General features: G+C 35.1%; 1 protein-coding gene across 3 annotated transcripts in view; it reads right to left on the bottom strand.

The window, feature by feature from the left end:
• LOC149552312 (uncharacterized) overlaps positions 1 to 21363 on the bottom strand; it is a 133196-nt gene that overhangs the window by 29558 nt on the left and 82275 nt on the right. For all 3 annotated transcript variants that reach the window (XM_089787833.1, XM_089787836.1, XM_089787835.1), the window contains exon 13: positions 13199 to 13281. In XM_089787833.1, the coding sequence (XP_089643959.1) occupies positions 13199 to 13281 (83 nt within the window). The remainder of the gene's footprint in view (positions 1 to 13198; positions 13282 to 21363) is intronic.

Raw genomic sequence — 21363 nt, 5'->3', positions numbered from 1 at the left:
GTAATGCAGTAAGAGATTTTGGGTTGTGGAATCTGTGAAATGAATGAGAGATCACATCAGTCGAGGCCCATTAATCTGGGGTCTAGGATGGAAGGGCCAGAATGTTGCAGCTAAATATGAAATTAGGGATTTTGAGGGTGGGGATAGTAATGGTGTTTGTTCCGAGATTGCTCTGCACTGAAGTTTGGTCTACATATGGGTAGATGAATTGCAGGAGGCCATTTGTGTTGCATATTGTGGGAATTGGGAAGTTTGAGGTTTTGTTTGTGTAGATTGTGGTGTAGGAATTGAAGTGTAGGTGGAGAACGGAAGCGGGTTGAATAACTGAGTGCATTGCAGCCATGAGAGCTTGTGCCTGTGTCAAGAACCATCTTTTGGGTCTCTAGCAGAGCTAACTATCTAGATTTTCGCCCTTAGATTTAGGTTGTATTGGAACAGGAACTTGGTGAGTAGTGTGGTGGGTAGGAGAGAGGAATGTGGGGTTGAGAAGAGTGGCAGGGCCATGCCATTGTTCGATTGAGAAGGGTTCTTTGTCCTATAATTTGCCCCTAATATCCCCAAGAAGGTTTACATGGACGAAAAATGAACAAAAGTGGATCTATTTTGTTTTTTGTGAGCATGTAATATTTCATGATATTATTTTTACGCTCTCCTCACACAATTGCCTTCAACCATCAATAAATTTCACTACTACATAGGCCCAAACTCCATTTATCAGTTTGGTTAGAAATGACCATAAGCTCAGTTTGATCAGTTACACAGTTTGCAAGACTGTTAGTGGTTGCATTATATTCATGATAAACATGTATTATTGAAAAGTCCAATCTGCATAAGAGCTACTTAATGTTGTTCAACCACATTTCGGATTTCAGACTTGGGGTCGAGCTCATTGAAATTGTTTTTACAATGTTGAGGGAGTCACCGTCGATGTCAACCGACAAGAAATACTTGTCTCTACATAATTTTATTTCATGAAACAAAGCCAAATATTTAGCGGGTCAACAAAATTTTCCAGAGTTCAAAGATAATTCAATGTAAGTCACCAAAGACGCTAGCTCTTGTTGGGTTAGCAAAAAGCGCATGCAATTTGAAAAGCCTTGACAATTTTTCAGCACCATTCTAAATTTTGCTAACCTTTATTGCACCATTTTTTCATTTGTTGGGTAAGACATCTTACATTCCAATCAATATTCCCAGTATAATAGCATATCGGCTAATTAATCTCAACAAATAATAATAATCAAAATATTAATAATTTAATATAATATATAAATATAACTATATATAAATAAGATTATATATTATTGCAATAACAATTGAATTTAATGGTATATCATATAATACTTATAAATACTGAAGAATAAAGAATGATAATTTAATAACTAACTAAAAATATTATATATAATGGATAAATAGATTAATCAATATAATTACAATATAAATAAATAAATCATATTATATAATCAATTGCTACAATAATATAAATATATTATTAATAATATAATATATATTAATGTTAATAAAATATATACCTATTACCTACAACTCCCCTATCAATTGATTCATATATGAAATCAATATGTATACAAATAGAATACTAATAGATATCTTGATTGACCATTAAAGAAAACATAAATGAAGAGCCACAAACTTTGGGATCCAAGGATTACACCCGTTTGTAATATAGAAATATATATATGGACGGTCTGTGGTCAAGACCACTAAAGCAATAAACACACCCATCAATAAAGCATTTCATTTAGCGCATGACTAAATACATTCATCGAAAAAACAAAGGAAATTTTACCATCGGTCAACCGATGGATTTGTAGATTGCTCCCACACACATTGTTGGAATGTGAGTCATCATATTCATCATCTACTTGTGGTTGAGTTATTAAAATGGGTTGAGTCATCACAGATACTCATGTAAAGTGCCATTAAGGCGCTCACCGGAGGTGAAAACACCATAGGCACTAAATTTTTGGAGACTTACTATAATTAGAAAGTTTGTATCAGTTAACTTACTCTAAATTGGTGACTTGCCTAAAATAGTAATTTCAAAAAGTGTATTACATGTTGTACGAGCCATAGTTACTAAATTTGGTAAAATTTAGTAAGTGGTCAGTATTTTGAACTCTACAACTCAGTTGTTTTATGCAACTCAAAGTCATGATTGTTCATACATTTGAACATACATTTGAACATTGTTGTAACTGTGAAAATTCCTAAGAAATAAAGTTGAGAGATTGCCCCATGGTTTGTTACTGGTATATTTTTACTAGGTTTTTCCACATAAATATTGTGTTATGTAATTCTGCTCTTCTCAGAAATTTTTTACACTATTGTAATTTTCATTTAGTTATTAGTGTAGAATTCATTTGTTTGGAGTGGTGAGCAATGGCAGGAAAACCTGTTACCATCTTTGCAATGCAAAATTTTGATGGCTCAAACGTTGCCCTCTGGAAGCTGAAGATTCAAGCTTTGCTGGTAAAGGATGGTTGTGATTTCACTCCAAGGGAGTTTCATCAAAACCTGCAAATATGACAGTTGCAGATTGGAAATTTATGGATAATGCTGCTAAAGGTACAATCCAATTATCTCTAGTAGATTCAGTTCTTTTCAATGTTGCAGAGGAGAAATCTACTCCTAGTTTATGGAGTAAGCTTCAAAGTTGTATGAAACGAAGTCTTTGGCAAATAAATTCTTCTAGAAGACAACTATATAATTTGAGGATGCATGACAATATATCCATCACACATCACCTAAATGATTTTAACACACTAACAAGCAACTTGGCTTCAATGAAGTTGAGATTGTTGAAGAAGATGAGGTAGCAATTTACTTTGCACCTTGCCTGGTAGTTGGGATCAGTTCGTTATGGCTCTCAATAATCTTGCACCTAGTGGGATGTTGTTCCTTGATGATGCGGTGTCTGCTTTAATCTCTAAGGATTCAAGGCAAAAGACATCTCAATGATCTTCTTCATCTAATGAAGCCTTAGTTGCTAGAGGCAAAACTCAGGAGAGAACAAATACTGATCATGGACAAAATAGTTCCAAACCAAAGGGGAGGGAAAAGGTGAAGTGTCGGAATTGTGAAAAAAGTGGACATGTAAGAAGGGATTGCATGTTGTCAAAAGCAACCATGGAGAATCCTACTTCAAATGCATCTGAATCAAATAATGCAGAAGTTCAGACACCTTTGGAAGATGGAGAGGTATTAACGGCTAGCTTGAGAAGTTCTTTACTTCAAGTTTCGATACTTGATTATAGTGCTTCCCTTCGTATGAGTCATGGTAAAGACTGGTTTTCTTCTTATCGGGCTTGTCATGGAGGTATGCTTTACATAAGAAATGATACCCCATGTGAAGACACTGGTGAACAAGAGGTAAGAATTGAGATGTTTGATGGAGTAGTTAGAACTATTCAGCATGTTAAACATGCACCTAGTTTAAAGAAAAATCTGCTTTCACTTGTAGTATTTGATGAACCAAGTTTTCGGTTTAGTGGTGAGAATCATTGCTTGGAAGTAACAAAGGGAGTCTTGGTTGCACTTAAGGGAGATAAAGTTGACAATTTGTATAGGTTGTTAAAACTGACAATGGAGAAGTTGTTGTAGTAGATGATGCAGAGATGGACTCATTAACAACCTAGCATCAAAGGGTAGGTCATATGAGTGAACAAGGGCTCAAGGTGTTGTTGAAAAGAAATCTTCTTCCTAGTGCTAAATTCAAATATTTAATTTTTTGTGAACATTGCTTGTTTGGAAAGAAAAATAGAATATTTTTTCCTGCAAGTACTGCGAGAAGCGAAGATGTTTTAGATTTAATTCATTCAAATACTTGGGAATCTCCTATAACATCTATTGAAGGATCATCATATTTTGTTTCATTTATAGATGATTATTCTCGTAAGATGTTTTAGATTTAATTCATTCAAATACTTGGGAATCTCCTATAACATCTATTGAAGGATCATCATATTTTGTTTCATTTATAGATGATTATTCTCGTAAGGTGTGGATATATCTTCTCAAGAAGAAATCTTAAGTCATATCTTGTTTCAAGGGGTTTAGGGCTCTGTAGAGAATGAAAAGGGTAAGACTATCAAATGTCTAAGAACATATAATGAAGATGAAATTTGTTCAAAAGATTCGTAGTGAACATGGAATGGCAAGACAATTAACAGTTGGTAGGACACCACAACAAAATGGTGTTGTTGAACACATGAATCATACAATTTTGGAGTGAACCAGATGTAGATTACGCACTGCTGGTTTGGAGCAGAAATTTTGGTGTGAGGCTGTTAACACAGCTTGTTTTTGATCAACAGATCTCCCACTACTGCTCTTGAAAATAAAATTCCTAAAGAAATATGGAAAGGTAAGCCAGTTGACTACTCATTTCTTCATATTTTTGGTTCTAATGCTTACGCACATATTCCTAAAGAGAGTAGAAATAAGTTGGACAAGAAATCCACCAAATCTATTTTTCTTGGTTTTGTAGAAGGTACAAAGGAATATAGGTTGTGGGATGTCTCTGCACACAAGGTTATTGTTAGCCGTGATGTGTTCTTTAATGAGAAGGCGCCAAAAGGAGATAAGCGAAAACAAGGTGCTGAAGTTATTCTAGTAGAGATGGAAAACCATATTGCTGGTCCTGATGTTCTAGATGAAGAACAATTAGAAGATCACCTAGTTGAACAACAACCAAAACAACCATAGGGTGAAGTATCACCCATTGTAAGAAGATCCAATAGAGCATCCAAAGCACTTGGAAGGTACTCTCTTTGTAATTCTGCTTATGCATTACTGACTGATGTTGGTGAACCCGGTTCATATTAGGAGGCTTGTGAAGCAAAATGTGCAAACAAATGGAGAGTAACAACCAAAACAGGCACAGAGTGAAGTATAACCCATTGTAAGAAGATCCAATAGAGCATCCAAAGCACTTGGAAGGTACTCTCTTTGTAATTCTACTTATGCATTATTAACTGATGTTGGTGAACCCGGTTCATATTAGGAGGCTTGTGAAGCAAAATGTGCAAACAAATGGAGAGTTGCTATGGAAGAGGAGATGAAATCTCTTCATAAAATAGGACTTGGGAGCTTGTCCCATTACCTACAGGAAGAACTATTGGGAACAAGTGGGTCTTCATGCTGAAAAGAGATTTAAATGACAAAAACTCAATTGGTGGCCTAGGGGGTTAATCAGAAATCTGGTATATATTTGGATGAAAAAAATTCACGAGCTGTTCGTTTGACTACTGTTAGAGTTGTTTTAGCTCTTGCTGGTAGTCTTGATTTGGAATTAGAACAGTTAGATATCAAAACAGCCTTCCTGTATGGTGATCTCTCATTGGAAATTTATATGCAGTAGCCAGAAGGTTTCAAGGAGAAAGGCAAGGAGAGTTTTGTTTGCAGATTGAAAAAAATCATGTATTGTTTTACAACAGACACCAAGATGTTGGTACAAGTGGTTTGATTCCTTCATGATGAGTAGAGGGTTTAGTAGATGTGAAGCTGATCATTGTGCCTATTTTCAGAAGTATGATGATGGCAGTTTTATCATTCTACTTTTGTATGTAGATGTTATGTTGGTTGCAGGTCCCATCATGGGTAAAATCATCCATTTGAAAACTCTGCTTGCTAGGGAGTTTGACATGGACTTAGGAAGTGCGAAACAAATTCTTGGAATGAGGATATATAGAGATAGAAACAAAAGGAAATTATGGTTGTCACAAAAGACTTATGTGGAGGAAGCCATGCAATGCTTCAAATTGCAAAATGCACAACCAGTTAGTACTCCATTTCCTATTCACATTAAGTTGTCTTCAAAACAATGCCCTAGCACAGATGCAGAGAAGACAAAGATGTCTCATGTATCATACTCATCAGCAGTTGGAAGTCTTATGTTAGCCATGGTATGCATCAGACCAGACATTGTGCAAGCAGTGGGAGTTCTCAGTCAATACATGGAAAATCCTGGTATTGATCATTGGACAACTGTGAAGTGAATTCTTAGATATCTAAGAGGCACCTCAAATGCTTCTCTCTGTTATAGTGGGAGTAGTCTTCAAGTAGATGGGTTCTAGATACAGATTTTGGTGGAGACAGAAATAAGAGAAAGTCTACAACAGATTATGTTTTGTCTTTAGATGGAGGTGTTGTTAGTTAGGTTTCTATGTTGCAGGCACTAGTGGCATTGTCAACAATAGAAGCAGAGTATATGGCTGGACAAAATAGTTTTGCATTGTGACAGTCAAATTGCTAGTCACTAGCATGTAACTCAGCCTATCATTCTAAAACAAAGCATATTGTTATTCAATGTCATTTTGTTCATGACGAACAGGTGGTCAAATATCTTTGGCCATGATTCACAAAGATGTTTACCCTGCAAATATTATGACAATGGCTGTAGGTATAGCGAAGTTCATTTGGTGCAGAATTTCTCTTGGTCAGCAGATTACCTAGCAATAGGTAGCAATGGCAATGGACTCTTGACAAAGAAATTTCACAAGTTTGTAATTTGACTTCAAGTGGGAGAATGTTGGAATGTGATGTCATCATATTCATCATCTAGTGTGGTTGAGTTTTATGCAACTTGAAGCCACCATTGATGCCATTAAGGTGCTCGTCTGAGGCAAAAATGCCGTAGGCACCCTCCCAGAGACGCTAAATTTTTGGAGACCTGCTATAATTAGAAAGTTTGTATAAGTCGACTTGCCATAAATAGTAATTCATTTTGATGCCTTGGCTAAAATAGTAATTTTGGCAAGTGTATTACATGTAGTTGTACAGGTCATAGTTACTAAATTTAGTAAGTGGTTATATTTCGAACTCTACAACTCAAAGTCATAATTGTTTAAACATTTTGAATGTTGTTGTAACTGTGAAAATTATTGAGAAATAAAGTTGAGAGATGGACCTGTGGTTTTTTCTTGGTATATTTTTACCAAGTTTTTCCACATAAATTTTGTGTTATGTGATTTTACTTTTCTCTGTAATTTTCTACACTATAGTAATTTTCATTTCACACATGGTAATAGTCATCAAGGAGCCAATACTTAAAGGAGTAACTTGTTAGTGCCTGCCATTGCAAATATCAGGGACACTTTTCCAAACTGGATCAATAGTTAAAGGCTTCATCCAATCAATAGTTAAAGAATGATACAATCCGCACCAACATTACACAATCGGCAAAGGAATGGAGGAAACATGATAGTGCTTTCATGAGATGAATAGTTGAGTGAGGTTTCTCCAACCACATTTAAATGCATTGGTCAAAGTCTTGGATTGATGAGACTAGGTTAAAAAGTATAAGATCAATTGACCAAAACATAAGAATCTCAAATCGACCAAGGCATATGATAGATATTCATATATAGGCATTGATCAACGACTTAATGGTTCTACCAAAGTATGTATAATGATTAAAGGATATCAATGTCGATTGAATTGTCCATTCACCACCTAAGAAGATAAAGATAAGTAAAATAGCGATTAATCTTGAATAAAGATAACAAGTCGTAAATATTAAATATTTTAAGTTGGAGAGACATACCTCTTAACATCCAAAGAATGTAACTTTACAAACAAGAAGATATAAGACATCAATTAAATCCCTTCCATCAAATGAAAAACGAGATAGGGAAAATACGTTTTTGCTAATGACCAAGGGAGTATCAATATGGAAATATATATATATCTTTAAGAGACTTTGCACAAGGAAGAGACTAGAATCATTATTTAGGGTTTTTGTGAAGGATATAAACTTGACGGAAAAATACTATATTTATTAAGGAGATCAAGTTAAAGTTTACATTCCCCAGTGCAACCTAAATTTTAGTTGGGAGATTTAAGGCATATTAAGTAAGGTCCAATAAGCAATCATAATTGTATTTGAGAGTGGAATTGAATAGAAAATGTGAGGGAATTGAGAACATCACTACAAATAATGGTAAGAAATTATGACAAGAACACAACCATCATAAATGGTCTCTGGGATCCAAGAATTGCCCACATTGTATCCGCTTGGGCATAATGTGCCTGACATTATTGTATTAAACATGTAGTTTTAGTACAAATATGGATTTGCCATAGATGTCTCTAGCACTAATAAAATAAGTATAGGCTCTTTTTTCATTGTAGATATCTTGATTCTCAAAGATGCCAATCAAAACCAAAAAAAAATTGAGAAAAGAAAACCAATACTTTTGGTTGGTGTTGATCACCAATCTGCCCATATGCTCCTGCACTAGCAAGCGTCACCCAAGATTGTCAAGAAGAAAGATGACAATATCAATATGCTCACCTAGGGGTATATGTCGAAAGCTACTTCTTCTTAGGTGGACAAACTTGTCGCCAATAATCTATATAGGCAATTAGAGTTGGAATCCACCAACTTAAGTTGGATCACTAATTGTGAATATCCTTGGCACTGAGGATGGGCCTACAATGTAATATGGGATGCACTAAATCCTCTTCTTGATGGGTAGATAGTACACTTGACCCTGTTGGGTTCAGTATGGACCCCCAGTATATTATGGGATACACTAATTCCTATTCCTAGTTGTTGTTGGATGCATTACAGACAAATGTTTTGTTAACCATTATGGATGAACTTTATTGTCTTTGTGATGCTTTTGTGAGTCAAACATTATTGTCTTCAAGATACTTATATCTCAACCAGTATTGTCTTTGTGGTGCCGATATGAGTAAGTTGCTATTGTGTTTGTGATGTTTGTATGAGCCAGCCATTGTGTATTTGAGATGTATATTGGAGCTACTCAATGTGTATGTAATGTGTGTTAGAGCATGCCATCTTATTACTTGTCATGTGTATCAGCTAGTCCCTTGAGTACATGTGATTTATGCTTGACACAGTCATTGTGTGTGTGATCTATGATATGACACTTCCATATATTTCATGTTTGTACACTAATGATTCATAATATAGAGAATAGAACCAACACTTGATGACAATGGTTTACCATTTTATTGTAATAAGGGTAAAGTTAATAGACCCACTTAATCTATAGTTAGGTCTTAAAAAGAGACCAGAGATATCATACAAAAGGGGAGCATGAACCCCTTCTAACATTTGAGTACAAACTATGAAGCCACTAATTTACCACGAGAACATTATGCAGGTAAGGTAATCATGAACAAGCCCTCAAAGCTTGACTTTGGGTCCAAGGATGATAATTATGGGAGTTTTAACTCTTTAAAACATGTGAACATATAAGTAATTCTGTTGAGTTGACACCTTCAAGGTGAATGAAAAAGTTATGAAAGTGACCCTTTTGAGGTATGTCGAAGATGTTTGGTTGATTAAGCTGAAAAACAATGTTAAGTGTATTAAAAGAAATATAGTGGAGGTTGAGGGGTAGATTTTACAAGTTGATCACATTAAATTTACCTGTTTCCAAATAGAGCTCGATTTCTTGGAGTATAGGTGCAAATGTTTATTTCCCAAGTTGTCTTTGGAAGAGAGTTTCATTGCGCATTATTATTAAAGCAATAAAACTATTCTTCCCTAGAGGAGAATAATTCACTCCAAAAAACTATATCCCAAACCCTCTTACATGTAACACATCATCTTCACAGTGATCAAGAACTAATGAAGCAAACAACGTAGAAAATATGTCATATGCCATCAAGTCAAATGATGGAGATAATATAAAAATTACCTACAATAACTAGCAGGACGAAGATAGAACCATGCCTCTTCATACTCATCATCTAAATCATCTATTATCTAGATCCAAAGAGATAATTGAGGAAGAACACTATAAATTGTTAATCTAGATGTGCTTATGCACAAGCAATATTAAACAACAAACGAATGATGAAAAGTCATTATTAGAGAAAGACATAGGAAAGATGAAAGAATTGGATGAAAAATATTGGTCTCTGCTCTATTCAAGCCATATTGTCAAGGTAGATATGGCTCTTTACTCCACCTGCTACAAAAATACAATGAAGTTTGATGATTAATACCAATCTAGATATGGATACATAGCATTATGAATCTGCAAAGGCTAGAAAAACATTATGGATTTCAGAAGGCTATCATTTCATGCGCGACCACTTTCCTTCTTTCAAATAGGTTGAGCACCACCCGAATGTTATGACAAATTTGCCCCCACTGCTATAGACATTAAATATACTGTCGATCATAAAGACATGAAATGACATCACCATAAGCCATGAGAATGGGCTTGGCTGATTGCTGGAGTTGCATTTGATGTATAAACTTGGATCGAACTGCCATGCCCATCCTCGTGCATTTTTTACTTGCATGTTTTAAAGTAGTTTCAATTAAAACCTAGGTGTGCCTAACAGTGAAGGTGTGTGCACTTCATAGACGAGGAATAGGTTAAAACATAAAGGGGGTTAAGGCATGTATACCTTGTTGAAAAATATTAAAAACAAAAGATTTAGAAGTCCTTTTGCAGTCTACTACTAGAGTGTCTCATACATCAATTAAGTGTCATACTTAATGGTAAACCAAGAACCTATCTTCACCTTGTGTTGTCAACTCTAGGCATAATGATTGATGACCAATCAAGGTCCCTACACCATTAAAGACAATCTCAATGCATAGTACATCATGTATGACATCCATTGATCCTATACAATCCCATATCTTTCATCCTTTTATGGTTTCACATGACAATCTTTCATAACAAAAAATACCATTGCCCTACATCAAATATTTGATTTCTACATTGTGGCAACTAGATGTCAACAAAATTGAGTGTTTCAAAAAGTCTCAAAGAACATTTACAAATTGTCACTACTTAATAATTCACCCTTAGCTTCTTCCACAATCTGTCAAATTCAACATGCTATGATTAAGAAACTTTATAGAATATCTTTTTTCCTCTTCTAAACTAGTAATCATGTTATAGATTTTGTTTGATTTCTGCATGCAACTGATAATTTCACATTATGGCATATCCTTATGGCCTACTTATGAAATCCTATATTGTGTCTTGTTGTCCATGATTACATTAACTATTCATCAGTTCTAAATTAATTAGTGTTGGTGGCTTATCATTTTTATTCACCACAGAAAGTAGATAGCTTAGGCACAGACATGCATTTAGGCTCCATCTTCTGGCTTTCGTACAGATTTTATACAAAATCTAAGGTCTTCTTTTGAAGAAGTCATTTTTTGTCTGTGTATTAAGTATTAATAATTGGCACATTTCAATTCATGGCAGCTGAGGCTTTTTCGTAGCCAAACAGATATTCTTCCAATAAGCTTAGTTTCCTCAGTTCTGCTGGCGATTTTTCATAACCTATGAATAAAAATCCTTCCAATAAGTTTACTTCCCTCAGTTGCAATAATACCACCTCAACATTGATTCTAATATCTATAAAATGAAAAAAAGAATTCTATTATCTGAATCTGATTTAGGTCAATGGCATGGCAGTAATTTCCACAACATTGCCAATCTCTCAATCTTTCTTATGCCAATTAGACTTATTCATCCAAGCTTACTTAGTGTGGTGATTCTCCTGTGCTCATTATAATATTTAAGTGGTTCTTTAATTGTGATTGATGAGGACTCTGGTCCTGCAATTTCTTCTACTTTTTGATGCCAAGGTCTCCATCAGCTTCAACTTATTTAGCAACAGGTACCTGTTCACATGGTTGTTCGTAGAGAATGCAATAGATGACAATATCTTTTCTGGTACGTTTAGGTCTCACCCACTTCAGGCTTGCCTCATCTCGCTGATTTTTTATACTGTTATAAGATTATAAGTTTTTGTTTCTTCTGGACAATGGAGCCGATTATTGGCTCACCTTGTTATTGTAACTGGCTAGTCATTCAAGTCCCACAGACACATTTTGGTCATCTGTGGAGATTAAAACAATTTGTAACTTCCATTAGTTAGTGTTAAATTTATAGCTTCATATGAAATCATAAGTTTATTTTCTGTCTTATTTCTAAATTGTGATGAGATTCATGTAGCTGTTTGGATGTGTAGTTTTCTTCATGCCATGTTTTTAATTTTATTTAGGCAACTCAAAAATCAAAACTGTCATTTTAATGTGTTATGTTTCCATTTGGCAGTAGAATTATTTTTTTGTGCCATTGGGATTCTGACGGAAGATGTTCATAAGACCATTTCAGTTTCATGTATATATCTGGCCGTAAGATAAAATTTCATCGTCTCACCATGGTGGTCTCTTCTCAAATGTGCTGTTGTGGCACACAAACAGCTCATCCTGTAAGCATCGTTTTTTTAGTTATCTTCGAAAGGTTTTCGACTCAAAGAAAAATGGCTGCAATCACCATTGTTGGGTGATGACAGATAAGGAGGTAAAGATGAGTGTTGTGGGATTCTATCTTTGGCATTTTGATAAAAGAAAAATCTGTAAGTGCCTTTGGGCAGTCAGCTATCTTAATTTATCTGTGCACTGCATTCTTCAGACATTTGATTGTCAGAGAAGTTGGATGGCAGAGCATCTCTTGAGATTTTTCTTATTATTCAGTTCTGTGGTTGTGTAATACAGACATACACATTTTTGTCATTATTCAGTTTTGTGGTCGTGTAATATTGACAGAGACATTTTAGTTATTATTCAGTTCTGTCAGATTTTGGATGATAAGCAGCAGTCATCACGGCTTGTTCTGTAAGCTTGTGCATGACTATCTGCTAAAGCTATTGTGTTTCTTATCTAATCCGCTGTTGATTAGAATCTGTGATAGGCTCTATGCTCGGAGCATTGTAACTCTTCTTCTGAAATAAAATATACAGGTTTTGTGGGCTGAGTTGTTTGTCTCTGTGAAGAGGGCTTTTCCCAGGGTAATTTTGGCATTCTGAGCATTTCATGTTCTTATATTTCCGGTTCAAATCTTTAACATTTAGTAGCCACAGTTTGACAATGTAAGATCCTTAGTTTAGAAAATATCAAAATCTCACAACACGAATACCAGAATGGATAAGCCTTATCCAAAGAGTTAATATGACATTACGAACAACATATGAGCCCAATCAGTGGACATCAAAAGAAAACTGGATAAAATTGATCAGATGCCAATACTTCTTTATTACACTTAATAGTTTAACTAAGCAGGACCTCCACAAACATTCAACAATAAATTTGAAAAATAACAATATTTCAGAATTCAGAATACTACAATGCATGTTTCATCATATAAAGATTCCGTATATTAACCTGTCTAATATTCGCCACCGATCACCAATTTTTGCATCAACATCGTCAAGTTCTTTTTCTAGGTTCTGAAGCATAGCATCGACCTGCAATCAATAATATACCATCATACTTAGTTGTATTATTAAGCAACTCACACACAGCAGACAAATTACTAAATGAAAAAAAAAATTCTTCTGCAATCATGATTAGCAAATCATTCTCCCAAGTGTGCAATATAGAAAGATTTTACACAAAGAGAATAATCAAATTGAATTAAAACAAATAACATACCAGGCCAAGAATGAATATAACAGGTCAAGATTTTTTACCCCGTTTTCCGCCAGCAAACTCTTTGAAATGTTTTATTTTCTGGTGGAACTAACTGCAACTATATTCTTAATAAAAAATGAGAACATCTAGCATTCCCTATTCCTTGTGAGCTTTGATAGCTGGTGGCTTTTGCTTACAAGTCAGCATTTCATGGGGATATGTCACCCTCACCCTCCCCCTTCCCCTACCTCAAAATCCCCATGCTTTAGAGGTAGGGACATCCCTGAGACATGGGGGCTTGGTGGGGAGAAACCCCCTACTGTCCAACACCTGGCACTCCAGACCAGATAACGTTTGTGCTACATTCCAAGAGTTTGGGTACAGCTTGGGGACTCTCAGACATCTCCAAGATGTCCAAGGGTCTCTAAGGAGTCTCCCAACTGTCCCCAAGACTTCCAGACATACCCCATCACCAGAAAACAAAAAAGCCAAGAACTTTTACAACTTAAATAGTTTTCAACCTACGTGCCAGAAACTTTGACCCTAATCGTCTATGGGCTCCACCCAAACCTGAAGAATACACAAAAATACTCCTAAATAGGAATCTAACTTCTAAAGCTCATTTTAAATCACTCCTAAGTTTCAGGATAAGGACCCCACAAGGGGAGTTACCTTCAACCCCAAAGCTCCACGCACCCTTGCCAATGTCCATTGCAATCTTTGCAATTGTTTTAATGTTTAGTAGTAAAAAGTTCAATTCGTATGCCAAACAGCCAAAGTTTCTGTAATTCTTATACCTATTCATGATAACTTAAATCATTATACAAGCCTTTCAAGATCAGATAAACAGTTTTGATATGAACTCAAGGCTATATCTGAAGGCAAAACAGTCATAAAAGAAGCAAATCATCAGCACTACTTCAAATTGTTTTTCTTTATCTTAAATAGCTGCAAATTTAAATCAAGATCATTCTAAGAACTCAAAGACATTCATTACAGCAATGTAGCGCACTCGAAAAGACACATTTTAACAAAAAGTGTTCAAATTCAATTCATAAAAAAAAATGTTAAGAAATATCAGAATTTTCAGAATTCCGCCATGTTTTAGAAAAAAGGAAAACATTATCATTCCAAGAAGAGAAGTTTATTTTTAGTTCATGCTACTTTTAGCTGTCACCATTTATCAAAATGATAAAAAAAATTGAGTTTGCAATTTTTTGCCCAACCATTATATTTTTAGCTTCCCACTATTCTTAGCATTCCATATTATTAGCTTGGATTTGGCCAATTTGAGTTTGCAATTTTTTGCCAAACCATTATATTTTTAGCTTCCCACTATTCTTAGCATTCCATATTAGTAGCTTGGATTTGGCCATTGTTAAGACTGTCCATTTCGTAAGGCAACAAATGTTGAGCTTTTAAAGAAAAATTGCAATAATTGTACATCAGTTTAATTGACGGACATGTGCATTAAGTTTATTATTTATTATAGATTTATTTTGAAGCAAATTTTGCACATCATGTGAAGAGAATTAACTAGATTAAAGGTACAGTTAATTTATTTCATTCATTTTATGCAGTTGCTCTATAAATAGTATAAATGTCATTTTGCACTTGATATAATGAATTATATTTCTCATGCAAAAATTGTTGTTTATCAAGTAATCAAGATTGTTATTCTGGAATTGGTTGTTCATTCAATAGTATTCAGTACACTATTTTCCTTCTAAATTACTTTTAAGGTATTCAAACTTATTATTACAAAGTAATTGGTAAAATACTCGTTATTAACAGAGACCAAGAGGTCATTATATACAAAAGAATGGAACGATTTTTTCTTAGGAAACGATCATAAAGAATAGGAACATTTTATTCTAGCTGAAAGAAAGCTAAAAAGCTACAACTAAATAAAGCTAACTAAGTATTAAAAGCATTCTAATATTTACACTAGATTACCATTAACTAATAATAGACGATTATCTATTATCATAATACCCTCCCTCAATGGTTAATCTATCTACAACACCAAGTTGTCCTCTGAATTTGACAAACTTATCAAGACCAAGAGGTTTGGTGAGAATGTCTGCAGTCTGATCTGTGGTAGGAACATACAGCAAATCTATAGTCTCGTCTTCAACTAGTTGTTGTATGTAGTGATAATGAACATCTACATGCTTGGTTTGTTCATGGAAGACTAGATTTCAGGCTAACTTGATAACGCCTTCCTTATCAACAAACAGAGTAGTCGGTCCTGCTGTGACATCTACATATCCCCAAGCATCCGACAAAGCCAAACAGCTTCACATCCTTCCTTAACAATCCCTCTATATTCGACCTCTGTAGAGGAGAGAGAAACTACCTGATGCTTCTTGTTGGTCCATTTGACGGCACTGGATCCCAAACTGAACAAATATCCAAAAGTTGACTTTTTATAGTCAAAAGAGCCTATCCAATCTAAATCTGTGAACCCACTAAGTCTAGGAGTATAACTTCGAGAGTACAAAAGTTCATACTCTAAAGTGCCCTTCACATAACAAAGCACACACTTTGCAGCCATCCAATGATCAGCCTTAGGAGCTGTCATAAAGCGTGAGATGTAGCTGACTACGAAGCTGATGTTAGGCCTAGTAGCAGAAAGGTAGATGAGGCTACCTACTAGTTGCCTATATGTAGTATCATCAACAGAAGGAGAATCAGACTTTGCAAATAACTTAAGACCCTTCTTCGTAGGTGTAGATGTAGGCTTGCAATCCTGCATACGGAATTTTTCTAACAAAGCCCTGGCATATTTGGACTAAGAGATGAATATACCAAAAGATTGTTGCCAAGCTTCAACACCTAGACAATAATGCATGAGCCCAAGGTCAATCATATCAAAAAACTAGCATAAATTTTGTTCAATTACCAGAGTCAAAGATGTCAAACTACCAATGATGATCAAATCATCCACATAAATGACCAAAAGAATGATGTCACTATCAGTAGACTTGACGTACAAATTTGAGTCTGAAGAACTCCTCTGGAAGCCTTGATCATTGAGGTACTTATCAATTTTTATGTACCATGCCCGAGGGGCCTACTTCGAGCCATGGAGAGCTTTTACCAATCTGAGAACCTAATGGTCTTTACCAACAACCTTGAAACCAGGAGGCTGCATCATGTAGACCTCTTCATGGAGATCACCATTCAAGAAAGCACTCTTAACATCCATCTGATGGACCTTCCAACCAAACTATGATGCCATGGCTAGGACTAATCTGGCCGTGCTCATTTTTGCAATAGGAGCAAAGGTCTCCTCATAAGCAATGCCCTGATGCTGAGAAAAGCCCTTCGCAACTAAATGAGCTATGTACTTATCCAAAGTACCATTCGATTTGTATTTGATTGTGTAAACCCATTTGCAGCCTATGGGTTTCTTCCCTAGTGGAAGATCAAAAAGGACCCAAGTGTTATTCTTCAGCAGGCTTTGGTGTTCAAATGTTGTGGCCTGTTCCCATTTTGGAATTCCTTTAGCCTTGAAGTATGTTTGAGGTTCAACTTAGTTAGTAAACAGATTTGTCCTTCAAAAATAATTGCAAAATATGACACAATACACCCAAATGGAAGAACAAAAGCATACTAACAATTGGACGAGTTATCATTGATTGATAACTCTCCTCTGAATTGAAAGGTACAGCTCCCTTGTGAAAAGATATTCAATGAATTAGATAAATTGATTATGTCTTTAACCTGACGACACAAAGGTTTTAGCATCCATCCATAAACATGAAATGAATGTGCTTATAAGATTTATAGAGTAATCACAAAGAGAAAGATCGACAAATAACTTTAAGATTTCTTATTAAATCCTTTACATAAAAAAGACGCAAAAGGAATTTAAAGTACTTATTCTAGGGATTATGGATTTGCAAACCAACTAACTCACAGTCACATGATCACTTGGTGTAATGATGAAGAACTATATTCAAAACTAGGAAGAAAAGACCACATATTCTAGTTCAACCAAAAAAATGAACATACAAATCTTAAGATCTAATATATGCATTTTTTTTTGCAATCCAAAAACACAACAGAATAACCACATGGCTATTCTGTATCTGCCAATAAAATCAAGATTTGCAGAAAATAAAATATAAAATAAAACCCTCTATATTTTGCATGTTACAATCAACACTAAGAAAATATGTTCTCCCTCCTTTCTGCAGCCTTAGGACTGTCGAGAATAAAAAGAATCCTTGATATGGTGTTTGTTTGCATATGTAAACTCTCCAATTTCTCAATGATCATTTTCAATTACAATAACTGATTCTTAATGCCTTACGAAGTTTTATAAGATAACTTCACAACAATTTGATTATGGGCCTTATTATATGACCTTTCAATAGAAAGATCATATAGTTGCTTGGCATATAACAATGTCTCATGTTGATAGCACCCGTCATAGTTGGTTATACTTAGGGTACATGTGCCTTGTCTTACTCCTATCCCTAAATTATTGTATGTAGTGAGGGCCAATTGACATCTGTCCTACTTTTTTATTCACACCTAGCCGCTTTCCTTTCCCTTCACCATCAAATTTCATCCAAGCTCTGTCCATACTTTTGCATATTTGATTCAATTCACACGATATTATTTCCTCACAATGAGTGAACTTCCACCAAATATTTGTCACATGATATTCACCCCTACAAAACCAATGAGCTTATGTAACTCGATAAAAGGAGTGTTCAACGTAACATATGTCACGGTTGACACCTATGCTTGGATTCCTTGCCCATGTGTTGGCTTTGGAAATGGAGATTGTCAGGCGCTTCATGTCTGTCATTGCTCGGGTAGACTCTTTGCATTTCACATAGTGAGTAGCATCCAATCCCATAGGAGTTGGAATTCATTATGTTATACTTTAAGACTCGATCTAATGCCTTCCTTAACGGTGATTCATCAAGTTGTGAAGCTTCTCTATGCGCCTGCTAGATTTGAGCATTCTGTCAAACAATTTGCTTGTTCGCTTATATCAATGTCCTGATTGTTGTCGTGGGTGAATGCACATTTATTTGGATCATATTCAGAAAGTGACATTATTTAAAGCATCGTATGTGACTGACACCTTGTCAATGAGAATTTGTCATAACTGCAATATCACAATCTATTATCACCATGTTTGTAGGGCCGATCTACATGCCATGTAAAAGTGTGGCAAAAAACAACGCCCAAGGAAATTGCATCTTTCTTTTAGACACGATCTGGAGAGCCGTGATTTGCAGAGGTCATGATTTTGCAGGCTTGCAAGCAGGCAAGCTCGATTTGTCTACAAAACGTCACCAATCTACAAGAAAAAAAATTTAAAAACGTCCACACCAGACAGCTGCACATCTCGACCAGACACGATTTGCACAGAGGAATTTCTCCTCAAACCCTAGCTCATGATTTTAGTTTGATTTGCATTCAAATTTCTCAAGGCAAAAATCCTACGTGGGTTGTAGAGAAATTGACTCAAATAATTTTGAAAAATTTAAACATATAATTTAAAAAGAAATTATAAATTTTGTTGAAAAAATTTTAAGTATTGGCTCTGATACCATATTACAAAGTAACTGGTAAAATACTTGCTTGCTATTAACAAAGACAGAGGTCATTATATACAAAGAATGGAATGATGTTTCCTTAGGAAACCGTCATAAAGAATAGAAACATTCTATTCTAGCTGAAAGAAAGCTAAAAAAGCTACAGCTAACTAAAGCTAACTATATATTAGAAACATTCTAATATTTGAACTAGATTACAAATAGATTACCATTAGCTAATAATAGACGATTCTCTATTATCGTATTACTTATTACATGTGGTGTTGTGTTTTTTAAAGTTGATATTTAACAATAATTAAAAGCTTTGTATTGCAGTAGGTGTTAGTTCAATCTCTTGTGACTTTCAATGAACTCACATGTTAAACTTATAATGTAAAACAAGCTTTTCCTAGTGTTAAATGCATCTTAGCATTTTTTCCCTAAGTGATTTCAAAAGGAAGTATATTTAATTTCATTCTGTATGATCAATTTAAGCTTTTTCCCCCAAGTGAATCCATAAAGCAATACATTTTAAATTTTTACCTTTATTTGTGTGACCATAAAACCCAAAAAAAATTGCAAAAATTGTAAAATAGAAACATATAAATTAAGAAATCTACATTAGTTTTTCTCTAGAATGAGCTTCCTTTTGAAATTTAAAAACTGATTCTACTACACATGTTCAAATTTGTGTAATGTTGAAACTGAAAATTAAAACACTTAATATTAATTTTCTAATGGGTAAGTTGTGAAGCAAGAAAAGAAATTTCAGAAAAGAGGTCAATAATTTCTAGACCACTTTTAAAGGGCCACATACATTGAGTAGGGTCAACCAAAACAGATCAAGGCATGTTCAACACTGTTAATGTTCAGATGGAGGAATGGTTGTGAAGTCACTAAATCAAGTGAAGGTGAACATATCTTTACTACGGTGGTTCTAAATATCTACCATGTTAAATGAAGAGCATTTATCGAGCAACAGCAAATGTGAAGTGGTCAAATTTGGCCGGTCCTCACTAAAGGAAAGCAATTTAATGATCTCCTATACGAAAAATTACTCCCGTAGTGAACTAGAGTTCTATTTCTGCTTTTGGTCAGTTCAATTTTCCTTAGTGCAAATGCCCTCCATGACTTTCACGGCAAACAAAGGAAAGCTTGAGAAATCATGGGCTGCAATAATATTTTTGTCCATTTAACTTTTGAAATCTATTTATAGAACATAGTTGCAGACAGGTGATGTTTTGAATATTCCATGGTTATTGAAGCTCTAGGGCAGAGACTTGGCAATTTATTCTGCCATGCAAAAATCTTCATCTCTGTCTCAGACGTAACAGCTTCAGGAGCGGGGAAAGAAGTGTAGGAGACAAATAGAGGCAAGAAAATGTGCTTAACAGTCTTAAACTTCCATCCTTGAATCCTTCTGTGGGTAGGAAACAAAGGTCTGACACGCCCTAGGGTGCAGACATAGACCTTGATATCTCATGATTATAAGTGAAAAAATCCAAATCCCCAAGCTCAGATTCTGGTCTGCGATAAATATAAGGTGGCAAAGGAAATGGAAAATCAATAGGGTGTTGATCTGCAGAGATGTTGGTAAACTGACCCTGGAACATAAATAACATTTAAAGGTGAAATGAGTTTGATCTGATGTTGGGACTTGTTGTAACCTTTTCACACATTGCTCCATTGCAAATGGGGGCCCTCCCTACTTTTGGGGTATTCTTGGCTTTTTTTGGGTTAATTTCCTCGGAAGTTCTGGTGCCTGTCTCCTATTTTCCTCGTAGTCCAATTGAAAAGTGATGGATTTAACTCAGTCTAAATCTAGCAGTTCCCTCATCTTTTGAGGTTTCAACTTTGAGGCTTTTCATCCTGGAAGAGCATCCAGAATACAAGGAATGCGATATAAATTCCATCATGTCCAGATAATCCAGTCATTGTCTAAATGTCTGTCTAGAAACATGGAGGAATAGTGAAGTGGTTGAAGTTGATTGAGAAAGAAGCAAGGAACATAAAAAATGACTAAATCATAAGAAACCCTCCATAGGCACTAATATATGCCCAAGTTTGGAAATGGTTATAGATTGAATAAGGTGCTGATTATGATATAAGTGTAATTCAGAAATGTCAAAATGCTCCCCTATGATGAATAGGTGCCTAAAAATTCTCAATATAAATGATTGATGGAGTTGCAAGGACAAATCAAACTAAAATCAATCTGAAAGTGAAAATCATTCACCACACCTGGTTTCCACCTATGATCCTCATGCACCGAGCTCTTTAAACAAGATATGTAAGAAATTATAGAAGCTTTCATCAAACAGCGACAATCAGCACCCAGATATTGGAATGCTA

The sequence above is a fragment of the Cupressus sempervirens genome, chromosome 6 (genome assembly GCF_028749045.1).
Source record: "Cupressus sempervirens isolate cs-2001-9-10 chromosome 6, ASM2874904v1, whole genome shotgun sequence".
In the NCBI taxonomy this organism is placed as follows: Eukaryota; Viridiplantae; Streptophyta; class Pinopsida; order Cupressales; family Cupressaceae; genus Cupressus; species Cupressus sempervirens.
The sequence above is the reverse complement of the archived record's forward strand: the minus strand, read 5'-3'. Positions and strand labels throughout refer to the sequence as shown.